Genomic DNA, 20954 nt, shown 5'->3' on the forward strand with positions numbered 1-20954 from the left:
CCGGTTCTGACCCGGTTCTGGCCCGGTTTCTGACCGCGTTCTGTTCCCGGTTCTGTTCCCGGTTCTGACCCGGTTCTGTTCCCGGTTCTGTTCCCGGTTCTGACCCGGTTCTGTTCCCGGTTCTGTTCCCGGTTCTGACCCGGTTCTGTTCCCGGTTCTGTTCCCGGTTCTGTTCCCGGTTCTGTTCTCGGTTCTGACCCGGTTCTGTTCCCGGTTCTGTTCCCGGTTCTGTTCCCGGTTCTGTTCCCGGTTCTGACCCCGGTTCTGACCCGGTTCTGACCCGGTTCTGTTCCCGGTTCTGACCCGGTTCTGGCCCGGTTCTGTCCCGGTTCTGTTCCCGGTTCTGTTCTCGGTTCTGACCCGGTTCTGGCCCGGTTCTGACCCGGTTCTGTTCCCAGTTCTGTTCCCGGTTCTGTTCCCGGTTCTGACCCGGTTCTGACCCGGTTCTGGCCCCGGTTCTGACCCGGTTCTGACCCGGTTCTGTTCCCGGTTCTGTTCTCGGTTCTGACCCGGTTCTGGCCCGGTTCTGACCCCGGTTCTGTTCCCAGTTCTGTTCCCGGTTCTGTTCCCGGTTCTGTTCCCGGTTCTGACCCGGTTCTGACCCGGTTCTGACCGGTTCTGTTCCCGGTTCTGACCCGGTTCTGGCCCGGTTCTGTCCCGGTTCTGTTCCCGGTTCTGACCCGGTTCTGTTCCCGGTTCTGTTCCCGGTTCTGACCCGGTTCTGTTCCCAGTTCTGTTCCCGGTTCTGTTCCCGGTTCTGACCCGGTTCTGACCCGGTTCTGGCCCGGTTCTGTTCCCGGTTCTGACCCGGTTCTGTTCCCGGTTCTGACCCGGTTCTGTTCTCGGTTCTGTTCCCGGTTCTGGCCCGGTTCTGACCCGGTTCTGTTCCCGGTTCTGTTCCCGGTTCTGTTCCCGGTTCTGTTCCCGGTTCTGACCCGGTTCTGTTCCCGGTTCTGTTCCCGGTTCTGACCCGGTTCTGTTCCCGGTTCTGTTCCCCGGTTCTGACCCGGTTCTGGCCCGGTTCTGTTCCCGGTTCTGACCCGGTTCTGGCCCGGTTCTGTTCCCGGTTCTGACCCGGTTCTGACCCGGTTCTGTTCCCGGTTCTGTTCCCGGTTCTGACCCGGTTCTGTTCCCGGTTCTGTTCCCGGTTCTGGCCCGGTTCTGTTCCCGGTTCTGACCCGGTTCTGACCCGGTTCTGTTCCCGGTTCTGACCCGGTTCTGACCCGGTTCTGTTCCCGGTTCTGACCCGGTTCTGACCCGGTTCTGACCCGGTTCTGTTCCCGGTTCTGTCCCGGTTCTGTTCCCGGTTCTGACCCGGTTCTGACCCGGTTCTGACCCGGTTCTGTTCCCGGTTCTGACCCGGTTCTGTTCCCGGTTCTGTTCCCGGTTCTGACCCGGTTCTGACCCGGTTCTGTTCCCGGTTCTGGCCCGGTTCTGTTCTCGGTTCTGTTCCCGGTTCTGGCCCGGTTCTGACCCGGTTCTGTTCTCGGTTCTGTTCCCGGTTCTGACCCGGTTCTGTTCCCGGTTCTGTTCTCGGTTCTGACCCGGTTCTGTTCCCGGTTCTGTTCCCGGTTCTGACCCGGTTCTGTTCCCGGTTCTGACCCGGTTCTGTCCCGGTTCTGTTCCCGGTTCTGTTCCCGGTTCTGTTCCCGGTTCTGTTCCCGGTTTCTGACCCGGTTCTGTTCCCGGTTCTGTTCCCGGTTCTGACCCGGTTCTGTTCCCGGTTCTGGTCCCGGTTCTGTTCCCGGTTCTGACCCCGGTTCTGACCCGGTTCTGTTCCCGGTTCTGTTCCCGGTTCTGACCCGGTTCTGTTCCCGGTTCTGTTCTCGGTTCTGTTCCCGGTTCTGTTCCCGGTTCTGTTCCCGGTTCTGACCCGGTTCTGTTCCCGGTTCTGACCCGGTTCTGACCCGGTTCTGACCCGGTTCTGTTCCCGGTTCTGTTCCCCGGTTCTGACCCGGTTCTGACCCGGTTCTGTTCCCGGTTCTGTTCCCGGTCTGTTCCCGGTTCTGTTCCCGGTTCTGTTCCCGGTTCTGACCCGGTTCTGGCCCGGTTCTGACCCGGTTCTGACCCGGTTCTGACCCGGTTCTGTTCCCGGTTCTGACCCGGTTCTGTTCCCGGTTCTGGCCCGGTTCTGTTCTCGGTTCTGTTCCCGGTTCTGGCCCGGTTCTGACCCGGTTCTGTTCTCGGTTCTGTTCCCGGTTCTGACCCGGTTCTGTTCTCGGTTCTGACCCGGTTCTGTTCCCGGTTCTGACCCGGTTCTGACCCGGTTCTGTTCCCGGTTCTGTTCCCGGTTCTGGCCCCGGTTCTGACCCGGTTCTGTTCCCGGTTCTGTTCCCGGTTCTGTTCTCGGTTCTGACCCGGTTCTGTTCCCGGTTCTGTTCCCGGTTCTGACCCGGTTCTGGCCCGGTTCTGACCCGGTTCTGTTCCCCGGTTCTGGCCCGGTTCTGGCCCGGTTCTGTTCCCGGTTCTGACCCGGTTCTGGCCCGGTTCTGTTCCCGGTTCTGACCCGGTTCTGTTCCCGGTTCTGACCCGGTTCTGTTCCCGGTTCTGTTCCCGGTTCTGACCCGGTTCTGGCCCGGTTCTGTTCCCGGTTCTGACCCGGTTCTGGCCCGGTTCTGACCCGGTTCTGACCCCGGTTCTGTTCCCGGTTCTGACCCGGTTCTGTTCCCGGTTCTGACCCGGTTCTGTTCCCGGTTCTGGCCCGGTTCTGTTCCCGGTTCTGTTCCCGGTTCTGACCCGGTTCTGACCCGGTTCTGTTCCCGGTTCTGTTCCCGGTTCTGTTCCCGGTTCTGACCCGGTTCTTGTTCCCGGTTCTGGCCCGGTTCTGTTCCCGGTTCTGTTCCCGGTTCTGTTCCCCGGTTCTGACCCGGTTCTGACCCGGTTCTGTTCCCGGTTCTGACCCGGTTCTGACCCGGTTCTGGCCCGGTTCTGACCCGGTTCTGTTCCCGGTTCTGACCCGGTTCTGACCCGGGTTCTGACCCGGTTCTGTTCCCCGGTTCTGACCCGGTTCTGGCCCGGTTCTGTTCCCGGTTCTGACCCGGTTCTGTTCCCGGTTCTGACCCGGTTCTGTTCCCGGTTCTGTTCCCGGTTCTGACCCGGTTCTGACCCGGTTCTGTTCCCGGTTCTGACCCGGTTCTGTTCCCGGTTCTGACCCGGTTCTGTTCCCGGTTCTGACCCGGTTCTGACCCGGTTCTGACCCGGTTCTGACCCGGTTCTGACCCGGTTCTGACCCGGTTCTGACCCCCATCCCCGCAGGTCCCGGAAGGCGCCGCCGAGCCCCGCCCGGGCCGTGACCCCGCAGCCGGGTACGGGCGGGTGCGAATTTGGGGGAATTTGGGGGATTTTGGTGGAATTTGGGGGGTTTCAGTGAATTTTGGGGGGTTTAAATGGAATTTTGGGGGCGGTTCTGATGGAATTTGGGGAGGGGGGCGTCTCCCGCGGGTTCCCTGGGGGAGGCTCAGGGGGGTCTTGGGTGGATTTTGGGGGGATTTCAGTGAATTCTGAGGTGATTTTGTTGAATTTTGGGGTGGTTTCAGTAGATTTGGGGAGGCTCTGGGGGATTTCAGGGCGATTTTGGGGCGGTTTCAGTGGGATTTTGGGGGGATTCTGATGGAATTTGGGGAGGGGCGTCTCCCGCGGGTTTGGGGGGGGGGGGTTCAGTGGATTTTGGGGCGGTTTCAATGGATTTTTGGGGTTGTTTTGATGGATTTTGGGCGGTTTTGATGGATTTTGGGGCGGTTTCGATGGATTTTGGGGGGATTTTGTGGGGATTTCAGCCCGTTTTTGTGGGGGGGGGGTCTCCCCGCGGGCTCGGGGGGGCTTCAGGAGGGTCTCAGGTGGATTTTGGGGGGGTTTCAGTGGATTTTGGGTGTGTTTTGATGGATTTGGGGCATTTTTGATGGATTTTGGGGCGGTTTGATGGATTTTGGGGCAGTTTTGATGGATTTTGGGGCGGTTTCGATGGATTTTGGGGGGATTTTGTGGGGATTTCAGCCCGTTTTTTGGGGGGGGGTCTCCCGCGGGCTCGGGGGGGGCTCCCCGGGGGTCTCCCCTGACCCCGAGCCCCCTCCCCAGGGCTGTGCGTGAAGACCCGCGCGGGGGGGGGGGGCACAAGGTCTTCATCAACGTCTGCCACGCGCCCGAGGTGCCCCCGCCCCCCCCCCGGGCCCCCCCCCGGACCCCCCAGAGCCCCCCCGGCCCGGGGGGCTCCTTCCGCATCCCCATGAGCCTGGGGGCGCCCCACGCCGAGCTGGACCGAGGTCAGAGACCCCCCGAGACCCCCCAAAACCCCAGAGACCCCCAGAGCCCCAAAACCTCCAGAGCCCCCCAAAAACCCCCCAAAAAAAAACCCCAAAAAACCCCCCCAAAATCCCAGAGCCACAGAGACCCCCCCCAAAGACCCCCAGAGCCCCCCCAAAAACCCCCCAAAAAAAAACCCCAAAAACTCCGGACCCCCAGAGCCCCCCCAAACATCAGAGACCCCCCCAAACCCCCCCCAAAAACCCCAGAGACCCCCAGAGCCACAGAGACCCCCCAAAACCTCCAGAGCCCCCCAAAAAACCCCCCAAAAAAAACCCCCAAAAATCCCAGAGCCACAGAGACCCCCCCCAAAGACCCCCAGAGCCCCCCAAAACCCCCCCCCAAAGAAAACCCCAAAAACTCCGGACCCCCAGAGCCCCCCTAAAACATCAGAGACCCCCCCAAAAACCCCAAAAACCCCGGCCCGGGGGCTCCTTCCCCATCCCCATGGGTCTGGGGGCTCCCCACGCCGAGCTGGACCGAGGTCAGAGACCCCCGGGGACCACCCCAAAACCCACCCAAAGACCCCCCAGAGCCCCCCAAACGTGCCGTGCCCCCCCAGGAGGCCGGGCCTGCACAGCGTACGACGTGGTGGTGAACTCGGGGTTCTTCAGCACCCTCAAGGTGGGGCTGGGGGCTTAAATTGGGTCTGGGGGGCTCCTGGGGGGGTGAACTCGGGGTTCTTCAGCGCCCTCAAGGTGGGGCTGGGTGGCTTAAATTGGGTCTGGGGGCTCCTGGGGGGTCTGGGGGGGGTGAACTCGGGGTTCTTCAGCACCCTCAAGGTGGGTCTGGGGGGGTTAAATTGGGTCTGGGGGCTCCTGGGGGCTCCTGGGAGGGGTGAACTCGGGCTTCTTTAGGGTGGTCCCGATGGGTCTGGGGGGGTTTAAATTGGGTCTGGGGGCTCCTGGGAGGATGAACTCTGGGTTCTTCAGCGCCCTCAAGGTGGGGCTGGGGGCTTAAATTGGGTCTGGGGGCTCCTGGGGGGTCTGGGGGGGTGAACTCGGGGTTCTTCAGGTGGGGCTGGGGGGATTCTGGGGGGTGGAAATTGGGTCTGGGGGCTGCTGGGAGGGTCAGGGTGGGAATTGGGTCTGGGGTCCCAGGGGTCTCTGTGGGGGTCCCTGGGGTGTGAATTGGGTCTGGGGTCTCTAGAGGGGTCAGGGTGTGAATTGGGTCTGGGGTCCCGGGGTGTGAATTGGGTCTGGGGTCCCAGGGTGTGAATTGGGTCTGGGGTCAGGGTGTGAATTGGGTCGGGGGGCCAGGGTGTGAATTGGGTTTGGGGTCTTTAGAGGGGTCAGGGTGTGAATTGGGTCTGGGGTCTCTAGAGGGGTCAGGGTGTGAATTGGGTCTGGGGGTCCCAGGTGTGAATTGGGTCTGGGGTCTCTAGAGGGGTCAGGGTGTGAATTGGGTCTGGGGTCCCGGGGGTCTCTGGGGTCCCAGGTGTGAATTGGGTCTGGGGTCCCGGGGTGTGAATTGGGTCTGGGGTCCCTAGAGGGGCCCGGGTGTGAATTGGGTCTGGGGTCAGGGTGTGAATTGGGTCTGGGGTCTCTGGGGTCCCCAGGTGTGAATTGGGTCTGGGGTCCCGGGGTGTGAATTGGGTCTGGGGGTCCCTAGAGGGGCCCGGGTGTGAATTGGGTCTGGGGTCAGGGTGTGAATTGGGTCTGGGGTCTCTAGAGGGTCCCTGGGGGTGTGAATTGGGTCGGGGGTCAGGGTTGTGAATTGGGTCTGGGGTCCCTAGAGGGGCCCGGGTGTGAATTGGGTCTGGGGTCCCGGGGGTCTCTGGGTGTGAATTGGGTCTGGGGTCTCGCCCCAGGCCGACCCGCTGTACCTGGAGCTGTTCCTGACCGTGGCCATGGAGGGGGCTGTCGGACAAGTACGGGCAGGAGCTGGAGCTCACCGGTGGGTCTGGGGGCGGGACCCCAGCCCCAAATCCCCCCGGAGCCCCCCAGACCCCCGGGACTCCCCCAAGCCCCCCAGGACCCCTCCCCAAATTCCCCCAAATCCCCCCCTGGCCATGGAGGGGTTGTCGGACAGGCAACGGGCAGGAGCTGGAGCTCGCCGGTGGGTCTGGGGGCGAGATCCCCGCCCTGGGACCCCCCGAGACCCTCCCCAAATCCCCCCGAGACCCCAGCCCCAAATCCCCCCCGGAGCCCCCAGACCCCTGACACCCCTGGGACCCCCCCAAAATCCCCCCAAATCCCCCCTGAACCCCCTGTGGCAACCGGCGCTTCCTGGGCTCTGGGGTGGGCTGGAACCCCCCGGGACCCCCCCAAACCCCCCATGGGACCCCCCAAAACCCCCCCTGGGACCCCTCCCCAGACCCCCGGGACCCCCAGGGACCCCTCCCCAGACCCCCCCTGACACCCCCCAGACCCACCAAAACCCCCCCAAAACCCCCCTGAAGCCCCTGACTCTGCTGCGGCACCGGCGCTTCCTGGGCTCTGGGGGGCTTAGAACCCCCCGGGACCCCCCCAAACCCCCCCTGGGACCCCCCAAACCCCCCCTGGGACCCCTCCCCAGACCCCCGGGACCCCCAGGGACCCCTCCCCCAGACCCCCCTGACACCCCCAGGACCCACCAAAAACCCCCCCAAACCCCCCTGAAGCCCCTGACTCTGCTGCAGGCACCGGCGCTTCCTGGGCTCTGGGGGGATTGGAACACCCCGGGACCCCCCAAACCCCCCCTGGGACCCCTGCCCATAAGCCTCTGTGACCTCTGTGACCCCCGGGACCCCTCCCCCAGACCCCCCTGACACCCCCAGACCCACCAAAACCCCCCCCAAACCCACCCCTGAACCCCCTGACCCCGCTGTGGCACCGGCGCTTCCTGGGCTCTGGGGGGGTTGGAACCCCCTGGGACCCCCCAAACCCCCCCTGGGACCCCTCCCCAGACCCCCGGGACCCCCAGGGACCCCCTCCCCAGACCCCCTGGGACCCCCGGGACCCCTCCCCTGACCCTTCCTGGCCCCCCAGGCTGGCGCGTGCTGCGGCACCGGCGTTTCCTGGGCTCCCTCTCTGCCCAGAGCATCCGGGCCCAGCCCCCGCCCCGCATCCAGGAGCTGCCCGGGACCCCCCCCCGGGACCCCCCGGGACCCCCCCCCGGGACCCCCCCCCGGGACCCCCCCCCGGGACCCCCCGGGACCCCTGCCCAGGGCCCCCCCGTTCGTGGTGCTGGCCCGGCCCTCGGCGCGGGAGCCGCGGGAGCTGCAGGCGCGGGTGCTGCTGCCCCAGCTGGTGAGAACTGGGGGGACTGGGGGGAACTGGGAGGGACTGGGGGGGACTGGGGGGACTGGGGGGATTGGGGGGACTGGGGGGACTGGGGAGACTGGGGGGGATTGGGAATACTGGGGGGGACTGGGGGGGACTGGGGGGGACTGGGGAGACTGGGGGGACTGGGGGGAAACTGGGGGGGACTGGGGGGGACTGGGGGGGGACTGGGGGGAGCTGGGAATACTGGGGGGAACTGGGGGGAACTGAGGGGACTGGGGGGACTGGGGGGGGCTGGGAATACTGGGGGGGGACTGGGGAGACTGGGGGGGACTGGGGGGACTGGGGGGGACTGGGGGGGACTGGGGGAACTGGGGGGGACTGGGAATACTGGGGAGACTGGGGAGACTGGGGGGACTGGGGGGGGTAATGGGGGACTGGGGGGACTGGGAATACTGGGGATACTGGGGGGCTGGGTGGAGGGACTGGAGGGGATAATGGGGGGAACTGGGTGGTACTGGGAGGGATACTGGGGAGTATCCTGGGGGGCTACTGGGGAGAACTGGGATGTGATGGGGGGCAAGTGGAGAGAACTGGGAGGCACTGGGGGGCCTACTGGTGAGAACTGGGACAGGCTGGGGGGGCTACTGGGGGGGCAGCTGGGAGAACTGGGGGGAACTGGGAGTTTGGTTGTGGGGGCTCCCCTGGTTTGGGGGGGGGTCCCATTATCCTGGGGGGGGGGTGTCGTAGGGTGCGGTGGGCGTGTCCTAACGCCGGCCCCGCCCAGGAGGGGGCGGGGTCTCTGTGGCTGGGCCTGAGCGAGGAGCGGCTGCTGCTGCTCCGCCCGCCGCCAGGGGGCGCTGTGCCCCCCGCCCTCTCCGCGCCGGGTCCTCCCGGCCGCCAGGGGGCGCTGCTGGAGCTGGGGCTGCCCCTGCGCGCCGACCCCGCGCGGTGCCGCGCGCGCTTCCACCGCCGCTCCAAGGTAACCATGGCGACCGCGCGGCCACGCCCCCTCCTCCCGGCCGCGGGCCACGCCCCCTCCCGGCCGCGGGCCACGCCCCCCGCTGAGCGCCTGGCGCCCCCTGCAGGTTCTCACGGTGACCATGCCGCTGCTCCGGGCCTGAGGGACCCCCGGGACCCCCCCCCGGGACCCCCCCCCGGGACACCCCAGGACACCCCTGGGACCCTCAGGATCGTCCTGGACCCTCCTGGACCTCCCAGGACACACTTGGACCCCCCAGAACCCCTCAGGGACCCCCCCCAAGACCCTTCAGGACCCCCCCCCCAGGACCACCCAGAATCCTCCTGGGACCCCCCAGAACCCTTCTGGGACCCCCCCAGGACCCCCCAGGACTGTCCTGGGACCCCCCCAGGACCCCTCCTGGGCCCCCCTCAAGAACCCCCTGGACTCCTCAGGACCCCCCAGAACCCTCCTGGACCCCCCCCAGGACACCCCTGGATCCCCCCCAAGACCCCCAAGGACCCCCCAGGACTGTCCTGGACCCCCCCCCAAGACCCCCCCCTGGACCCTCAGAACCCTCCTGGACCACCCCACCTTCTTAGAATTATCCCGGCCTCGTCTTTGGGGGACCCCCCCCGGGACCCCCAGACCACCTCAGTGCCTGTTCCAGGAGGGTCCCTGACCCCCCCACCAGGACCCCCCCCCACCCCGTTTTTGTCCAAACCCCCCCCCCAATAAAACCCAAACCCGCCGCCTTTGCCGTGATTGGCCGAGCCCCCCCCGCCCCTCCCCCGCTCCGGGGGGGGCGGGGGGATTTGGGGGGGATTTGGTGGGGGATTTGGGGGGATTTAGGGGCTGAGCCGGGCCTGGGGGAGGGGGGGGCCGGGGGGCCCAGAGCTGCCCGGAGCGGCCCCGGGAGGCAGCGGGTGGGGTCGGGGGGGCTTCGGGGAGGGGTCCCCGGGGGGGTCCCGGGGGGTGATGCTGAGACCCCCCCCCGCCCCCCCCAAAAATGGAGTTCAACAAGGAGGAGTTCCGGAGGCAGCTGGGGGAGGGGGCTGGGCCGGCTGCACGCGTGAGACCCCCGGGCTGGGGGGGGTGGTGGGGAGGGGTCCGGGGGGGTCCTGGGGGGGGTCTGGGGGCTGGGCTGGGGTGGCTTGCGCTGGTTTTGGGGGAGTCTTGGATTTTTTGGGGGGGGGTTTGGTGGGTGTTCAGGTTGTTTTCTGGGGGGGTCTGGTTGTTTTTGTGGGTAGGTCAGGTTGTTTTTCTGGGGGGGGTTTTGTGGGGGTTCAGGTTGTTTTTTGTGGGGGCTCGGGTTGTTTTTTGGTGGGTGTCAGGTTGTTTTCTGGGGGTTTTGGGGGGGATCAGGTAATTTTCTGGGGGATTTTGGGGGTTCAGGTTGTTTTTTGGGGGGTCTGGTTGTTTTTTTGGGGGGTTCAGGTTGTTTTTCGGGGGGCTCAGGTTGTTTTCTGAGGGTTTTGGGGGGGGATCAGGTAATTTTCGGGGGGATTTTGGGGGGCTCAGGTTGGTTTTCTGGGGGGTTTTGGGCGTGTCAGGTTGTTTGCCAGGGTTTTTTGGGGTTCAGGTCAATTTCTGGGGGGGTTTTTGGAGGGTTTTGTGGGGATTTTGGGGGTTCAGCTCATTTTCTAGGGGGTTTTGTGGGGATTTTGGGGGTTCAGCTCATTTTCTGGGGGGTTTTGTGGGGATTTTTGGGGGTTCAGCTCATTTTCTGGCGGGGTTTTAGGGGGTTTTGTGGGGATTTTAGCTCATTTTCTGGGGGGTTTCGGGGGGGTCAGGTTGTTTGCCAGGGTTTTTTGGGGTTCAGCTCATTTTCTGGCGGGCTTTTTGGGGGGTTTTGTGGGAATTTTGGGGGTTCAGCTCATTTTCTAGGGGGTTTTGTGGGGATTTTGGGGGTTCAGCTCATTTTCTAGGGGGTTTTGTGGGGATTTTGGGGGTTCAGGTCATTTTCTGGGGGGTTTTTTGGGGGGTTTTGGGGGGATTTTGGGGGTTCAGCTCATTTTCTAGGGGGTTTGTGTGGGGATTTTGGGGGTTCAGCTCATTTTCTGGGGGGTTTTGGGGGGATTTTGGGGGTTCAGCTCATTTTCTGGGGGGTTTTGTGGGGATTTTGGGGGTTGGAGCTCATTTTCTGGGCAGTTTTTTGGGCGGTTTTGTGTGGATTTTGGGTGGTTCAGCTCATTTTCGGGGCGGTTTTGTGGGGATTTTGGGGGTTCAGCTCATTTTCTGGGCGGTTTTTTAGGGGGTTTTGTGGGATTTTGAGGGTTCAGCTCATTTTCTGGGGGGTTTTGTGGGAATTTTGGGGGTTCAGCTCATTTTTTGGGGGGTTTTGTGGGGATTTTGGGGGGTTCAGCTCATTTTCTAGGGGGTTTTGTGGGGATTTTGTGGGGATTTTGGGGGTTCAGCTCATTTTCTGGGGTTTTTTTGGTGGTCGGTCCCCGGTGCCTTCCCCCTCCGTGTCACCCCCCGCCCACCGCGTCGTGTCCGGTGCCACGCGTGTGTCCCCCGCTGTCCCCGCTGTCCCCAGCCCGGCCCCGGCGCCGCCAGCGCGGATTTACCGGATTTAATCCGGGACGGGGGGGGGGGACAGAGGGGACAGGGGGGGACACGGGGGGGACAGGGGTGACATGGGGACAGAAAGGGACCCGGCGAGAGGAAAAGGGACACGGGGGGACGTGGGGACAGTGGAGTAAGAGGGGACAGGAGGACACGGGGGGAAAGGGACCCAGGTGACACGAGGGGGACGCGGGGCAAAGGGAACAGGAGGGCACGAGGACGTGGCAGGGGGACACGGGGGGTGGCACGGCTGTCCCCAGGCTGCTGGAGCGGCGGCAGGATGAGGCCGAGAGCCTGGAGCTGAGCTCGGGGGGGCGCCGGGAGCCCCGGGCGGGGCGCGGGCGCCGTGTGCTGGACTGCACGTGCTGCGGGGCTGCCCCGGCGCTACGGCATCGCCGTGCTCTGCGGCATCGGCTTCTGCATCAGCTTCGGCATCCGCTGCAACCTGGGCGTGGCCTGGGTCAGCATGGTCAACCCCGCCCACGGACAGGGTGAGCGGCAGGTGTGGGGTCAGCCCCGCCCACGGACAGGTGAGCGACAGGTGTGGGGTCAGCCCCGCCCACGGACAGGTGAGGGACAGGTGTGGGGTCAGCCCCGCCCACAGACAGGTGAGCGACAGGTGTGGGGTCAGCCCCGCCCACGGACAGGTGAGGGACAGGTGTGGGGTCAGCCCCGCCCACGGACAGGTGAGGGACAGGTGAGGGGCCAGCAGGGTCAACCCCGCCCACGGACAGGTGAGAGCACCTGAGGGGCAGGTGTGGGGTCAGCCCCGCCCACGGACAGGTGAGGGTCACCTGTGAGGTCAGCAGGGTCAGGTGTGGGGTCAGCAGGGTCAACCCCACCCATGGACAGGTATGGGGGCAGGTGTCACCTGTGGGGTTACCTGTGGGGTCAGATACGGGGTCAGGTGTGGGGTCACCTGTGGGGTCAGCAGGGTCACCTGTGGGGTCACACCTGGGGTCACCTGTGGGGTCAGCAGGGTCACCTGTCGGGTCAGGTATGGGGTCACCTGTGGGGTCACACCTGGGGTCACCTGTGGGGTCAGCAGGGTCAGCTCTGGGCTGTCTGCGGGACCACAAACAGGAGTGGGGGCAGCACACCTGCCCAGGGCGTGTCCGGGGCGTGTCCGGGGCGTGTCCCCCCGCCCCGCTGACCCCTCCCCGTCCCCCCCAGCGCGCCCAGTTCAACTGGGACCCCGAGACGGTGGGGATGATCCACGGCTCCTTCTTCTGGGGCTACATCGTCACGCAGATCCCCGGCGGCTTCATCGCCCAGAAATTCGCCGCCAACAGGTGAGGGCGGGGCCGGGGGGGCGTGGCCGGGCCCGCGGGTGTCCCCCGGGTGTCCCCCGGGGTCACCTGGGTGTCCCCGGGCAGGGTGTTCGGGCTGGCCATCGTGTCCACCTCGGTGCTCAACATGCTGATCCCGTCGGCCGCGCGCACCCACGTCGGCTGCGTCATCGCCGTGCGCGTCATGCAGGGCCTGGTCGAGGTCAGGAGCTGGTTTTGGGGTGATTTCGGGGGGTTTTGGGTGGTTTGGGGTGTTTTTGGGTGGGTGTGGGTGGGTGTGGGGTGGTTTTGGGTGGTTTTGGGTGGTTTTGGGTGTTTGGGGCCTGCGTCATCGCCGTGCGCGTCATGCAGGGCCTGGTCGAGGTCAGGAGCTGGTTTTGGGGTGATTTCGGGGGGGTTTGGGTGGTTTGGGGTGTTTTTGGGTGGTTTTGGGTGGTTTTGGGATGGTTTTGGGTGGTTTTGGGTGTTTGGGGCCTGCGTCATCGCCGTGCGCGTCATGCAGGGCCTGGTCGACGTCAGGAGCTGGTTTTGGGGTGATTTCGGGGGGTTTTGGGTGGTTTGGGGTGTTTAGGGGGTGTTTTTGGGTGGTTTTGGGTGGGTTTGGGGTGGGTTTGGGTGATGTTGGGTGGTGTTGGGTGTTTGGGGCCTGCGTCATCGCCGTGCGCGTCATGCAGGGCCTGGTCGAGGTCAGGAGCTGGTTTTGGGGTGATTTTGGGGGATTTTGGGTGGTTTGGGGTGTTTTTGGGTGGTTTTGGGTGGTTTTGGGTGGGTTTGGGATGGTTTTGGGTGGTGTAGGGTGTTTGGGGCCTGCGTCATCGCCGTGCGCGTCATGCAGGGCCTGGTCGAGGTCAGGAGGGATTTGGGGGCGATTTTGGGGGGTTTTGGGTGGTTTTGGATGGTTTGGGGTGGTTTTTTGTATGGTTTGGGGTGGTTTTTGTATGGTTTGGGGGGTTTTGGGGTGGTTTTGGGGGATTTTTGGGGGATTTCAGGGGTGATTTTGGGGGTTTTTGGGTGTTTGGGGCCTGCATCATCGCCATGCGCGCCATGCAGGGCCTGGTCGAAGTCAGCGGGGATTTTGGGGTGATTTTGGGGGAATTTGGAGTTTTTTTGGGTGTCTTCAGCTGGATTTGGATGGTTTTGGACAATTTAGCGTGGTTTTGGGTGGTTTTGTGGTGATTTGGGGGGCTTTTGGGTGTTTGGGGCCTGCGTCATTACCATGCGCATCATGCAGGGCCCGGTGGAGGTCAGGAGCTGATTTTGGGGTGATTTCAGATGGTTTTGGGGGTTTGGGGGTGGTTTGGGGTGGTTTTCAGGTGTCTTTGGGGTATTTCAGGACATTTCGTGTTGATTTGGGGTTTTTTAAGGTGTTTTTGGAACGTTTTAGGGTGTTTTGAAGGTGGTTATGGGGTGTTTGTTTACAAGGTGTTTTTGGGGTATTTTGGGGTGTTTTGGGGGTATTTTTGGGGTATTTTCAGGTGTTTCTGGGTGGCTTTCGGTGTTCAGCGGGTGCGGTTGGGGCGTGGCCATTCCCACACTCCCATTGGCCGGGGCGTGGCTGTGTGGGCGTGGCCAGGGTTGGGTGTGTCCCTGGGCGTGCCTACACGTCTCTATCAGGGCGTGGCCGTGTGGGGGCGTGCCCGGGGGGGCGTGTCCCGCGCTGACCCCGCCCCTTTTGGCAGGGCGTGACCTACCCCGCCTGTCACGGCATCTGGAGCAAGTGGGCGCCGCCCCTGGAGCGGAGCCGGCTGGCGACCACGGCCTTCTGCGGTGCGGGGGGCTCGGGGGGCTCCTGGGGGGCTCGGGTGGGCTCCTGGGGGGCTCCTGGGGGGCTTGGGGGACTAACAGGGGTCTGGGGGCTCAGAGGGGCTGGGGGCGACCACGGCCTTCTGCGGTACGGGGGGGCTCCTGGGGGGCTCAGGGGGCTCAGGGGAGGTTGGGGTCTCTGGGGGTGCCCCGGGGGGGTCTCCGGGGGTGTCGGGGTCTCGGGGTGCCCCCTGACGCCCCCTCCCCAGGCTCGTACGCGGGGGCGGTGGTCGCCATGCCGCTGGCCGGGGTCCTGGTGCAGTACACGGGCTGGAGCTCCGTCTTCTACGTCTACGGTGAGACCCCCGGGACCCCCCCCCGGGACCCCCCCCGGGACCCCCCAGGATCCTCTGAGCCCCCTTGGGGACCCCTCCCAGTGCCCCCAGTGCTCCCAGTAACCCCAGTAACCCCCAGGCAGTTTTGGGGTGCTCTGGTACCTGTCCCAGTGACCCCATTAACCTCTCCCAGTGCTCCCAGTAACCCCAGTTTCCCCCCAGGCAGTTTCGGGGTGCTCTGGTACCTGTCCCAGTGACCCCATTGACCCCTCCCAGTTCCCCCAGTAACCCGTGTCCCCCCAGGCAGTTTCGGGGTGCTCTGGTACCTGTCCCAGTGACCCCATTAACCTCTCCCAGTGCTCCCAGTAACCCCAGTTCCCCCCCAGGCAGTTTCGGGGTGCTCTGGTGCCTCTCCCAGTGCCCCGTCCCAGTGCTCCCAGTTCCCCCAGTAACCCCAGTAACCCCCAGGCAGTTTCGGGGTGCTCTGGTGCCTCTCCCAGTGCCCCGTCCCAGTGCTCCCAGTGCTCCCAGTGGTCCCAGTAACCCCAGTTCCCCCCCAGGAAGTTTTGGGGTGCTCTAGTACCTGTCCCATTGATCCCATTAACTGGTCCCAGTGCTCCCAGTTCCCCCAGTAACCCCAGTAACCCCCAGGCAGTTTCGGGGTGCTCTGGTGCCTCTCCCAGTGCCCCGTCCTAGTGATCCCAGTGCTCCCAGTGCTCCCAGTAACCCCAGTTCCCCCCAGGCAGTTTCGGGGTGCTCTGGTACCTGTCCCATTGATCCCATTGACCAGTCCCAGTGCTCCCAGTGCTCCCAGTAACCCCAGTTCCCCCCAGGCAGTTTCGGGGTGCTCTGGTACCTCTCCCATTGATCCCATTGACCCCTCCCAGTGCTCCCAGTAACCCCAATTCCCCCCAGGCAGTTTCGGGGTGCTCTGGTACCTGTCCCAGTGACCCCATTGACCCCTCCCAGTGCTCCCAGTAACCCCAGTTCCCCCCCAGGCAGTTTCGGGGTGCTCTGGTACCTCTCCCAGTGACCCCATTGACCCCTCCCAGTTCCCCCAGTAACCCCAGTTCCCCCCCAGGCAGTTTCGGGGTGCTCTGGTACTTCTTCTGGGTGCTGGTGTCCTACGAGAGCCCGGCCCAGCACCCGACGATCTCGCCCGAGGAGCGGAAATACATCGAGGAGAGCATCGGGGAGAGCGCGGGCAGCAACCCGCTGCTGGTCAGACTGGGAGCACTGGGAGCACTGGGAACGGTCACTGGGGTCACTGGGACTGCTGGGATGGGCAGCAACCCGCTGCTGGTCAGACTGGGAGCACTGGGAGGGACTGGGAGGGGTCACTGGGGTCACTGGGACTGCTGGGATGGGCAGCAACCCGCTGCTGGTCAGACTGGGAGCACTGGGATGGACTGGGAGGGGTCACTGGGGTCACTGGGACTGCTGGAATGGGCAGCAACGTGCTGCTGGTCAGACTGGGAGCACTGGGAGGGACTGGGATGGACTGGGATGGGCTCTGGGGTCACTGGGGAGGGAGCGCAGGCAGCAACCCGCTGCTGGTCAGACTGGGAGCACTGGGAGGGACTGGGAACGGTCACTGGGGTCACTGGGGTCACTGGGATGGGCACTGGGGGATTACTGGGGGCACTGGGAGGGGTCACTGGGAGCACTGGGATGGATGCTGGGAGCACTGGGGGTCACTGTGGGCGTGGCCGGGGGTGACTCTGGCCACGCCCACCCGCAGCCGGCCACGCCCTGGCGGCAGCTGGTCATACTGGGAGCACTGGGACGGGCACTGGGATGGGCACTGGGAGCACTGAGGGGGTTACTGGGGTTACTGGGAGCACTGGGCTCACTGTGGGCGTGGTCTGGGCTCACTGTGGGCGTGGCCCGGGGTGACTGTGGCCACGCCCCCGCAGCTGGCCACGCCCTGGCGCCAGTTCTTCACCTCCATGCCCGTGTACGCCATCATCGTGGCCAACTTCTGCCGCAGCTGGACCTTCTACCTGCTGCTCATCAGCCAGCCCGCCTACTTCGAGGAGGTGTTCGGCTTCGAGATCAGCAAGGTGGGCAAAAAAAACCCCAGAAATACCCAAAAACGGCCCAAAAAATCACCCCAAAAAATACCCTGCAAAAAACCGCACAAAACAACACAAAAACAGCCCAAAAAACCGCCAAAACAGCCCAAAATCCTGCTGCTCATCAGCCAGCCCGCCTGCTTCGAAGAGGTGTTCGGCTTCGAGATCAGCAAGGTGGGCAAAAAAACCCAGAAATACCCAAAAACGGCCCAAAAATACACCCAAAAAATACTGCAAAAAAACCGCACAAAACAACACAAAAACAGCTCAAAACTGCCCAAAATCCTGCTGCTCATCAGCCAGCCCGCCTACTTCGAGGAGGTGTTCGGCTTCGAGATCAGCAAGGTGGGCCCCAAAAATACCCAAAACCCACAAAAAACAGCCGCAAAAAAAAAGCCAAAAAGGCACCGCAAAAACCCGCGTAGAAACAGCCCAAAAAACACGCAAAATGCCCCAAAATCCTGCTGCTCATCGGCCACCCGCCTGCTTCGAGGAGGTGTTCGGCTTCGAGATCAGCAAGGTGGGCAAAAAAAACCCCAGAAATACCCAAAAACGGCCCAAAAATCCACCCCAAAAAATCCCGCAAAAAATACTGCAAAAAACGGTGCAAAACAACACAAAATCACCCAAAAACTGCGCAAAACACTGGTGGGGTTGCTGGGGGCCCTGCCCCACCTGGTGATGACCACCGTGGTGCCCCAATAATTAAATACAATAGCAATAATAAAAATTAAAATTTAACAGTAATAATAATAATAATAATAATAATAATAATAAATTTAAATAAATTTATTTTTATTTATTTTTGTGTTTCAGGTGGGGTTACTCTCGGCCCTGCCCCACCTGGTGATGACCATCGTGGTGCCCCAATGGTTAAATACAATAGCAATAATAAAAATTAAAATGTAACAGTAATAATAATAGTTATAATAATAATAATAATAATAATAATAATAATAATAATAATAATAATTTTGAATAAATTTATTTTTGTTTATTTTTGTGTTTCAGGTGGGGTTGCTCTCAGCCCTGCCCCACCTGGTGATGACCACCGTGGTGCCCCAATAATTAAACACGATAATAACAAATATAAATTATATATATTTTATTTATAATTTATTTATTTGTGTGTTTCAGGTGGGGCTGCTGTCGGCCCTGCCCCACCTGGTGATGACCATCGTGGTGCCCATCGGGGGCCAGATCGCCGATTTCCTGCGCTCCCGCGGGATCATGTCCACCACCAACGTGCGCAAGATGATGAACTGCGGCGGTCAGTGACACTGACAGTGTGACAGTGACACTGTGTGACACTGACAGACACTGACAGTGACAGTGTGACAGTGACAATGGGCACAGTGTGACAGTGACAGTGACAATGGGATCATGTCCACCACCAACGTGCGCAAGATGATGAACTGCGGCGGTCAGTGACACTGACAGTGACACTGTGTGACAGTGACAGTGACAGTGACACTGACAGTGACACAGTGACAGTGACAGTGACAGTGTGACAGTGACAATGGGCACAGTGTGACAGTGACAGTGACAATGGGATCATGTCCACCACCAACGTGCGCAAGATGATGAACTGCGGTGGTCAGTGACACTGACAGTGTGACAGTGACAGTGTGACACTGTGTGACAGTGACAGTGACAGTGACAGTGTGAGAGTGTGACAATGACAGTGTGACACAGTGTGACACTGACAGTGACAGTGTGACACTGTGAGAATGTGACACAGTGTGACTGTGACAGTGACAGTGTGACAGTGACAATGGGATCATGTCCACCACCAACGTGCGCAAGATGATGAACTGCGGTGGTCAGTGACACTGACAGTGACACTGTGACAGTGTGACACTGTGTGACAGTGACACTGACAGTGACACTGTGACACTGACAGTGACACCGTGACAGTGACAGTGACAATGTGACAATGACAATGACATTGTCCCCCCAGGGTTCGGCATGGAGGCCACGCTGCTGCTGGTGGTGGGCTGTCAGTGTGACAGTGACAATGACAATGTGACAGTGACAGTGACATGGTGACACGGTGACAGTGACATTTTCCCCGCAGGGTTCGGCATGGAGGCCACGCTGCTGCTGGCCATGGGCTGTCAGTGTGACAGTGTGACACTGTGACGGTGACAGTGACATGGTGACAATGACAATGTGACAATGACACAGTGACAATGACAATGACATTTTCCCCCCAGGCTTTGGCATGGAGGCCAGGCTGCTGCTGGTGGTGGGCTGTCAGTGTGACAGTGACAATGTGACACCGTGACTCTGTGACACTGTGGCAGTGTGACAATGACACTGACACTGTGATGGTGACACGGTGACAATGACATTTTCCCCCCAGGTTTCGGCATGGAGGCCACGCTGCTGCTGGTGGTGGCTACTCGCGCTCGCGCGCCGTCGCCATCTCCTTCCTGGTGCTGGCCGTGGGCTTCAGCGGCTTCGCCATCTCGGGTGGGGCACCGGGGGGACACCGGGGACGCTGCGGGGACAGCGGGGGACCCCGCGGTGACACCGCTGTGCCCCCCGGGCAGGGTTCAACGTGAACCACCTGGACATCGCGCCGCGCTACGCCAGCGTGCTGATGGGGCTGAGCAACGGCGTGGGGACGCTGTCGGGGATGGTGTGCCCCCTGATCGTGGGGGCCCTGACCCGCCACAAGGTGAGGGGACACTGGGGACCACTGCCAGGGACAATGGGGACACTGCCAGGGACAATGGGGACACTGCCAGGGACACTGCCAGGGACACTGGGGACACTGAGGGGACACTGCCAGGGACACTGGGGACACTGAGGGGACACTGCCAGGGACAATGGGGACACTGCCAGGGACACTGCCAGGGACACTGGGGACACCGAGGGGGACACTGCCAGGGGACACTGGGGACACTGAGAGGACACCAGGGGGGGACAGCAGGAGGGGACAGAGGGACACGGGGGGTACAATAGGACATGGGGGGGACACTGTGACATGGTGGGGACAGAGGGACGCTTTGGGGACAGAGGGACACGGAGGGGACCCCGGAATTTGGGGCCTCGCGCCGCCCGCCTGTCACTCACCGCCCGCCTGGCCCCGCCCCTCCCCTTGGCTCCGCCCCTTCACCTCACACTCTCTCCTTGGCCACGCCCCCTATTTTCCCGCTCTCCCCGTGGCCACGCCCCCTGTTTCCCCGCTCTCTCCCTGGCCACGCCCCCCTGTTTTCCCGCTCTCTCCCTGGCCACGCCCCCTGTTTTCCCGCTCTCTCTCTCTCTCGCCCCCCATTGGCCGCCGGCCGGGCCCCGCCCCCGCGCGGCGCGCGGCGGGCGCTGATTGGCGCAGACGCGCGAGGAGTGGGCAGTGGGTGTTCCTGATCGCCGCGCTCGTGCACTACGGGGGCGTGGCCTTCTACGGCGCCTTCGCTTCCGGGGAGCCGCAGCCGTGGGCGGAGCCTCCGCGCGAGGAGGCGGAGCCTCTGGCGCCGGGGGGCGTGGCCAGCGACGAGGAGGAGGAGGATGAGGAGGGGGAGGGGGAGGGGGGCGGGGGGGGCAGGGGCGGCGGGACCCCCGGGGGGGCCCCCCGCGAGCTACGGGGCCACCGGGACCACCCCGGCCCCCGGGAGCGCGCCGGGGTGAGGAGGGGGCGGGGCCTGAGGGACCGCCCACCCGAAAATGGGACCGCCCCCTCAGAGAAAGGGACCGCCCCCTCACAAAAAGGGACCGCCCACCCCAAAAAGGGACCCCCAAAAAGGGACCCCAGAGACCCCCGGGACCCCGCTGAGGTGAGGGGGGCGGGGCCTGAGGGACCGCCCCTCACGGAAAGGGACCGCCCACCCAAAAAAGGGACCGCCCCCTCACAAATGGGACCGCCCACCCCAAAATGGGACCCCAAAAAGGCCCCCAGGGGACCCCAAAAGCGACCCCCGACCCCCCTGTACAGACACAAATACAGAGCGGCCGCTGGAGAGAGCCTGGAGTGTGAACTGGGGGCACTGGGAGGGACTGGGAGGGACTGGGAGGGACTGGGATCAAACTGGGGGGGGGACTGGGAGGGACTGGGGGGCACTGGGGGGGACTGGGGGGGACTGGGATCAAACTGGGGGGGCACTGGGGGGGACTGGGAGGGACTGGGAGTGGACTGGGGGGGGGATTGGGGGGGGATTGGGGGGCACTGGGGGGGACTTGGGGGGGACTGGGAGGGGATTGGGGGGCACTGGGAGGGACTGGGGGGGGGACTGGGAGGGACTGGGAGTGGACTGGGGGGGGATTGGGGGGCACTGGGGGGGGACTGGGAGGGGATTGGGGGGGGGGACTGGGGGCACTGGGAGTTACTGGGGGTCACTGGGATGCACTGGGGGGGGGTCACTGGGAGCCCTGGGGATGTTACTGGGACGAACTGGGACGAACTGGGAGCACTGGGGGCGTTACTGGGATGAACTGGCAGCCCCGGGGGTGTCACTGGGATGAACTGGAGGTTACTGGGT

At 63.4% G+C, this 20954-nt stretch overlaps 2 protein-coding genes across 2 annotated transcripts; both read left to right on the plus strand.

Moving 5' to 3' along the window:
- Positions 1–3255: 3255 nt before the first annotated feature.
- PIH1D1 (PIH1 domain containing 1) lies at positions 3256–8748 on the plus strand (the record flags this gene model as incomplete). The annotated part of the gene is given in 10 exon segments (XM_064406461.1): positions 3256–3305; positions 4075–4097; positions 4100–4259; positions 4862–4923; positions 6110–6154; positions 6156–6195; positions 7269–7373; positions 7450–7529; positions 8290–8484; positions 8591–8748. Coding segments are annotated over 10 exon segments (796 nt in total), but the record flags the coding sequence as incomplete, so codon positions are not given.
- Positions 8749–9472: 724 nt separating this feature from the next.
- LOC135292245 (vesicular glutamate transporter 1-like) lies at positions 9473–20465 on the plus strand (the record flags this gene model as incomplete). The annotated part of the gene is given in 15 exon segments (XM_064406464.1): positions 9473–9535; positions 11215–11397; positions 11399–11518; positions 12202–12323; positions 12408–12522; positions 14000–14087; positions 14333–14419; positions 15480–15619; positions 16315–16461; positions 17611–17743; positions 18434–18468; positions 18873–18948; positions 19029–19156; positions 19814–19828; positions 19830–20465. Coding segments are annotated over 15 exon segments (2088 nt in total), but the record flags the coding sequence as incomplete, so codon positions are not given.
- Positions 20466–20954: the final 489 nt, after the last annotated feature.

Source organism: Passer domesticus, unplaced genomic scaffold (genome assembly GCF_036417665.1).
Source record: "Passer domesticus isolate bPasDom1 unplaced genomic scaffold, bPasDom1.hap1 HAP1_SCAFFOLD_250, whole genome shotgun sequence".
Lineage (NCBI taxonomy): Eukaryota > Metazoa > Chordata > Aves > Passeriformes > Passeridae > Passer > Passer domesticus.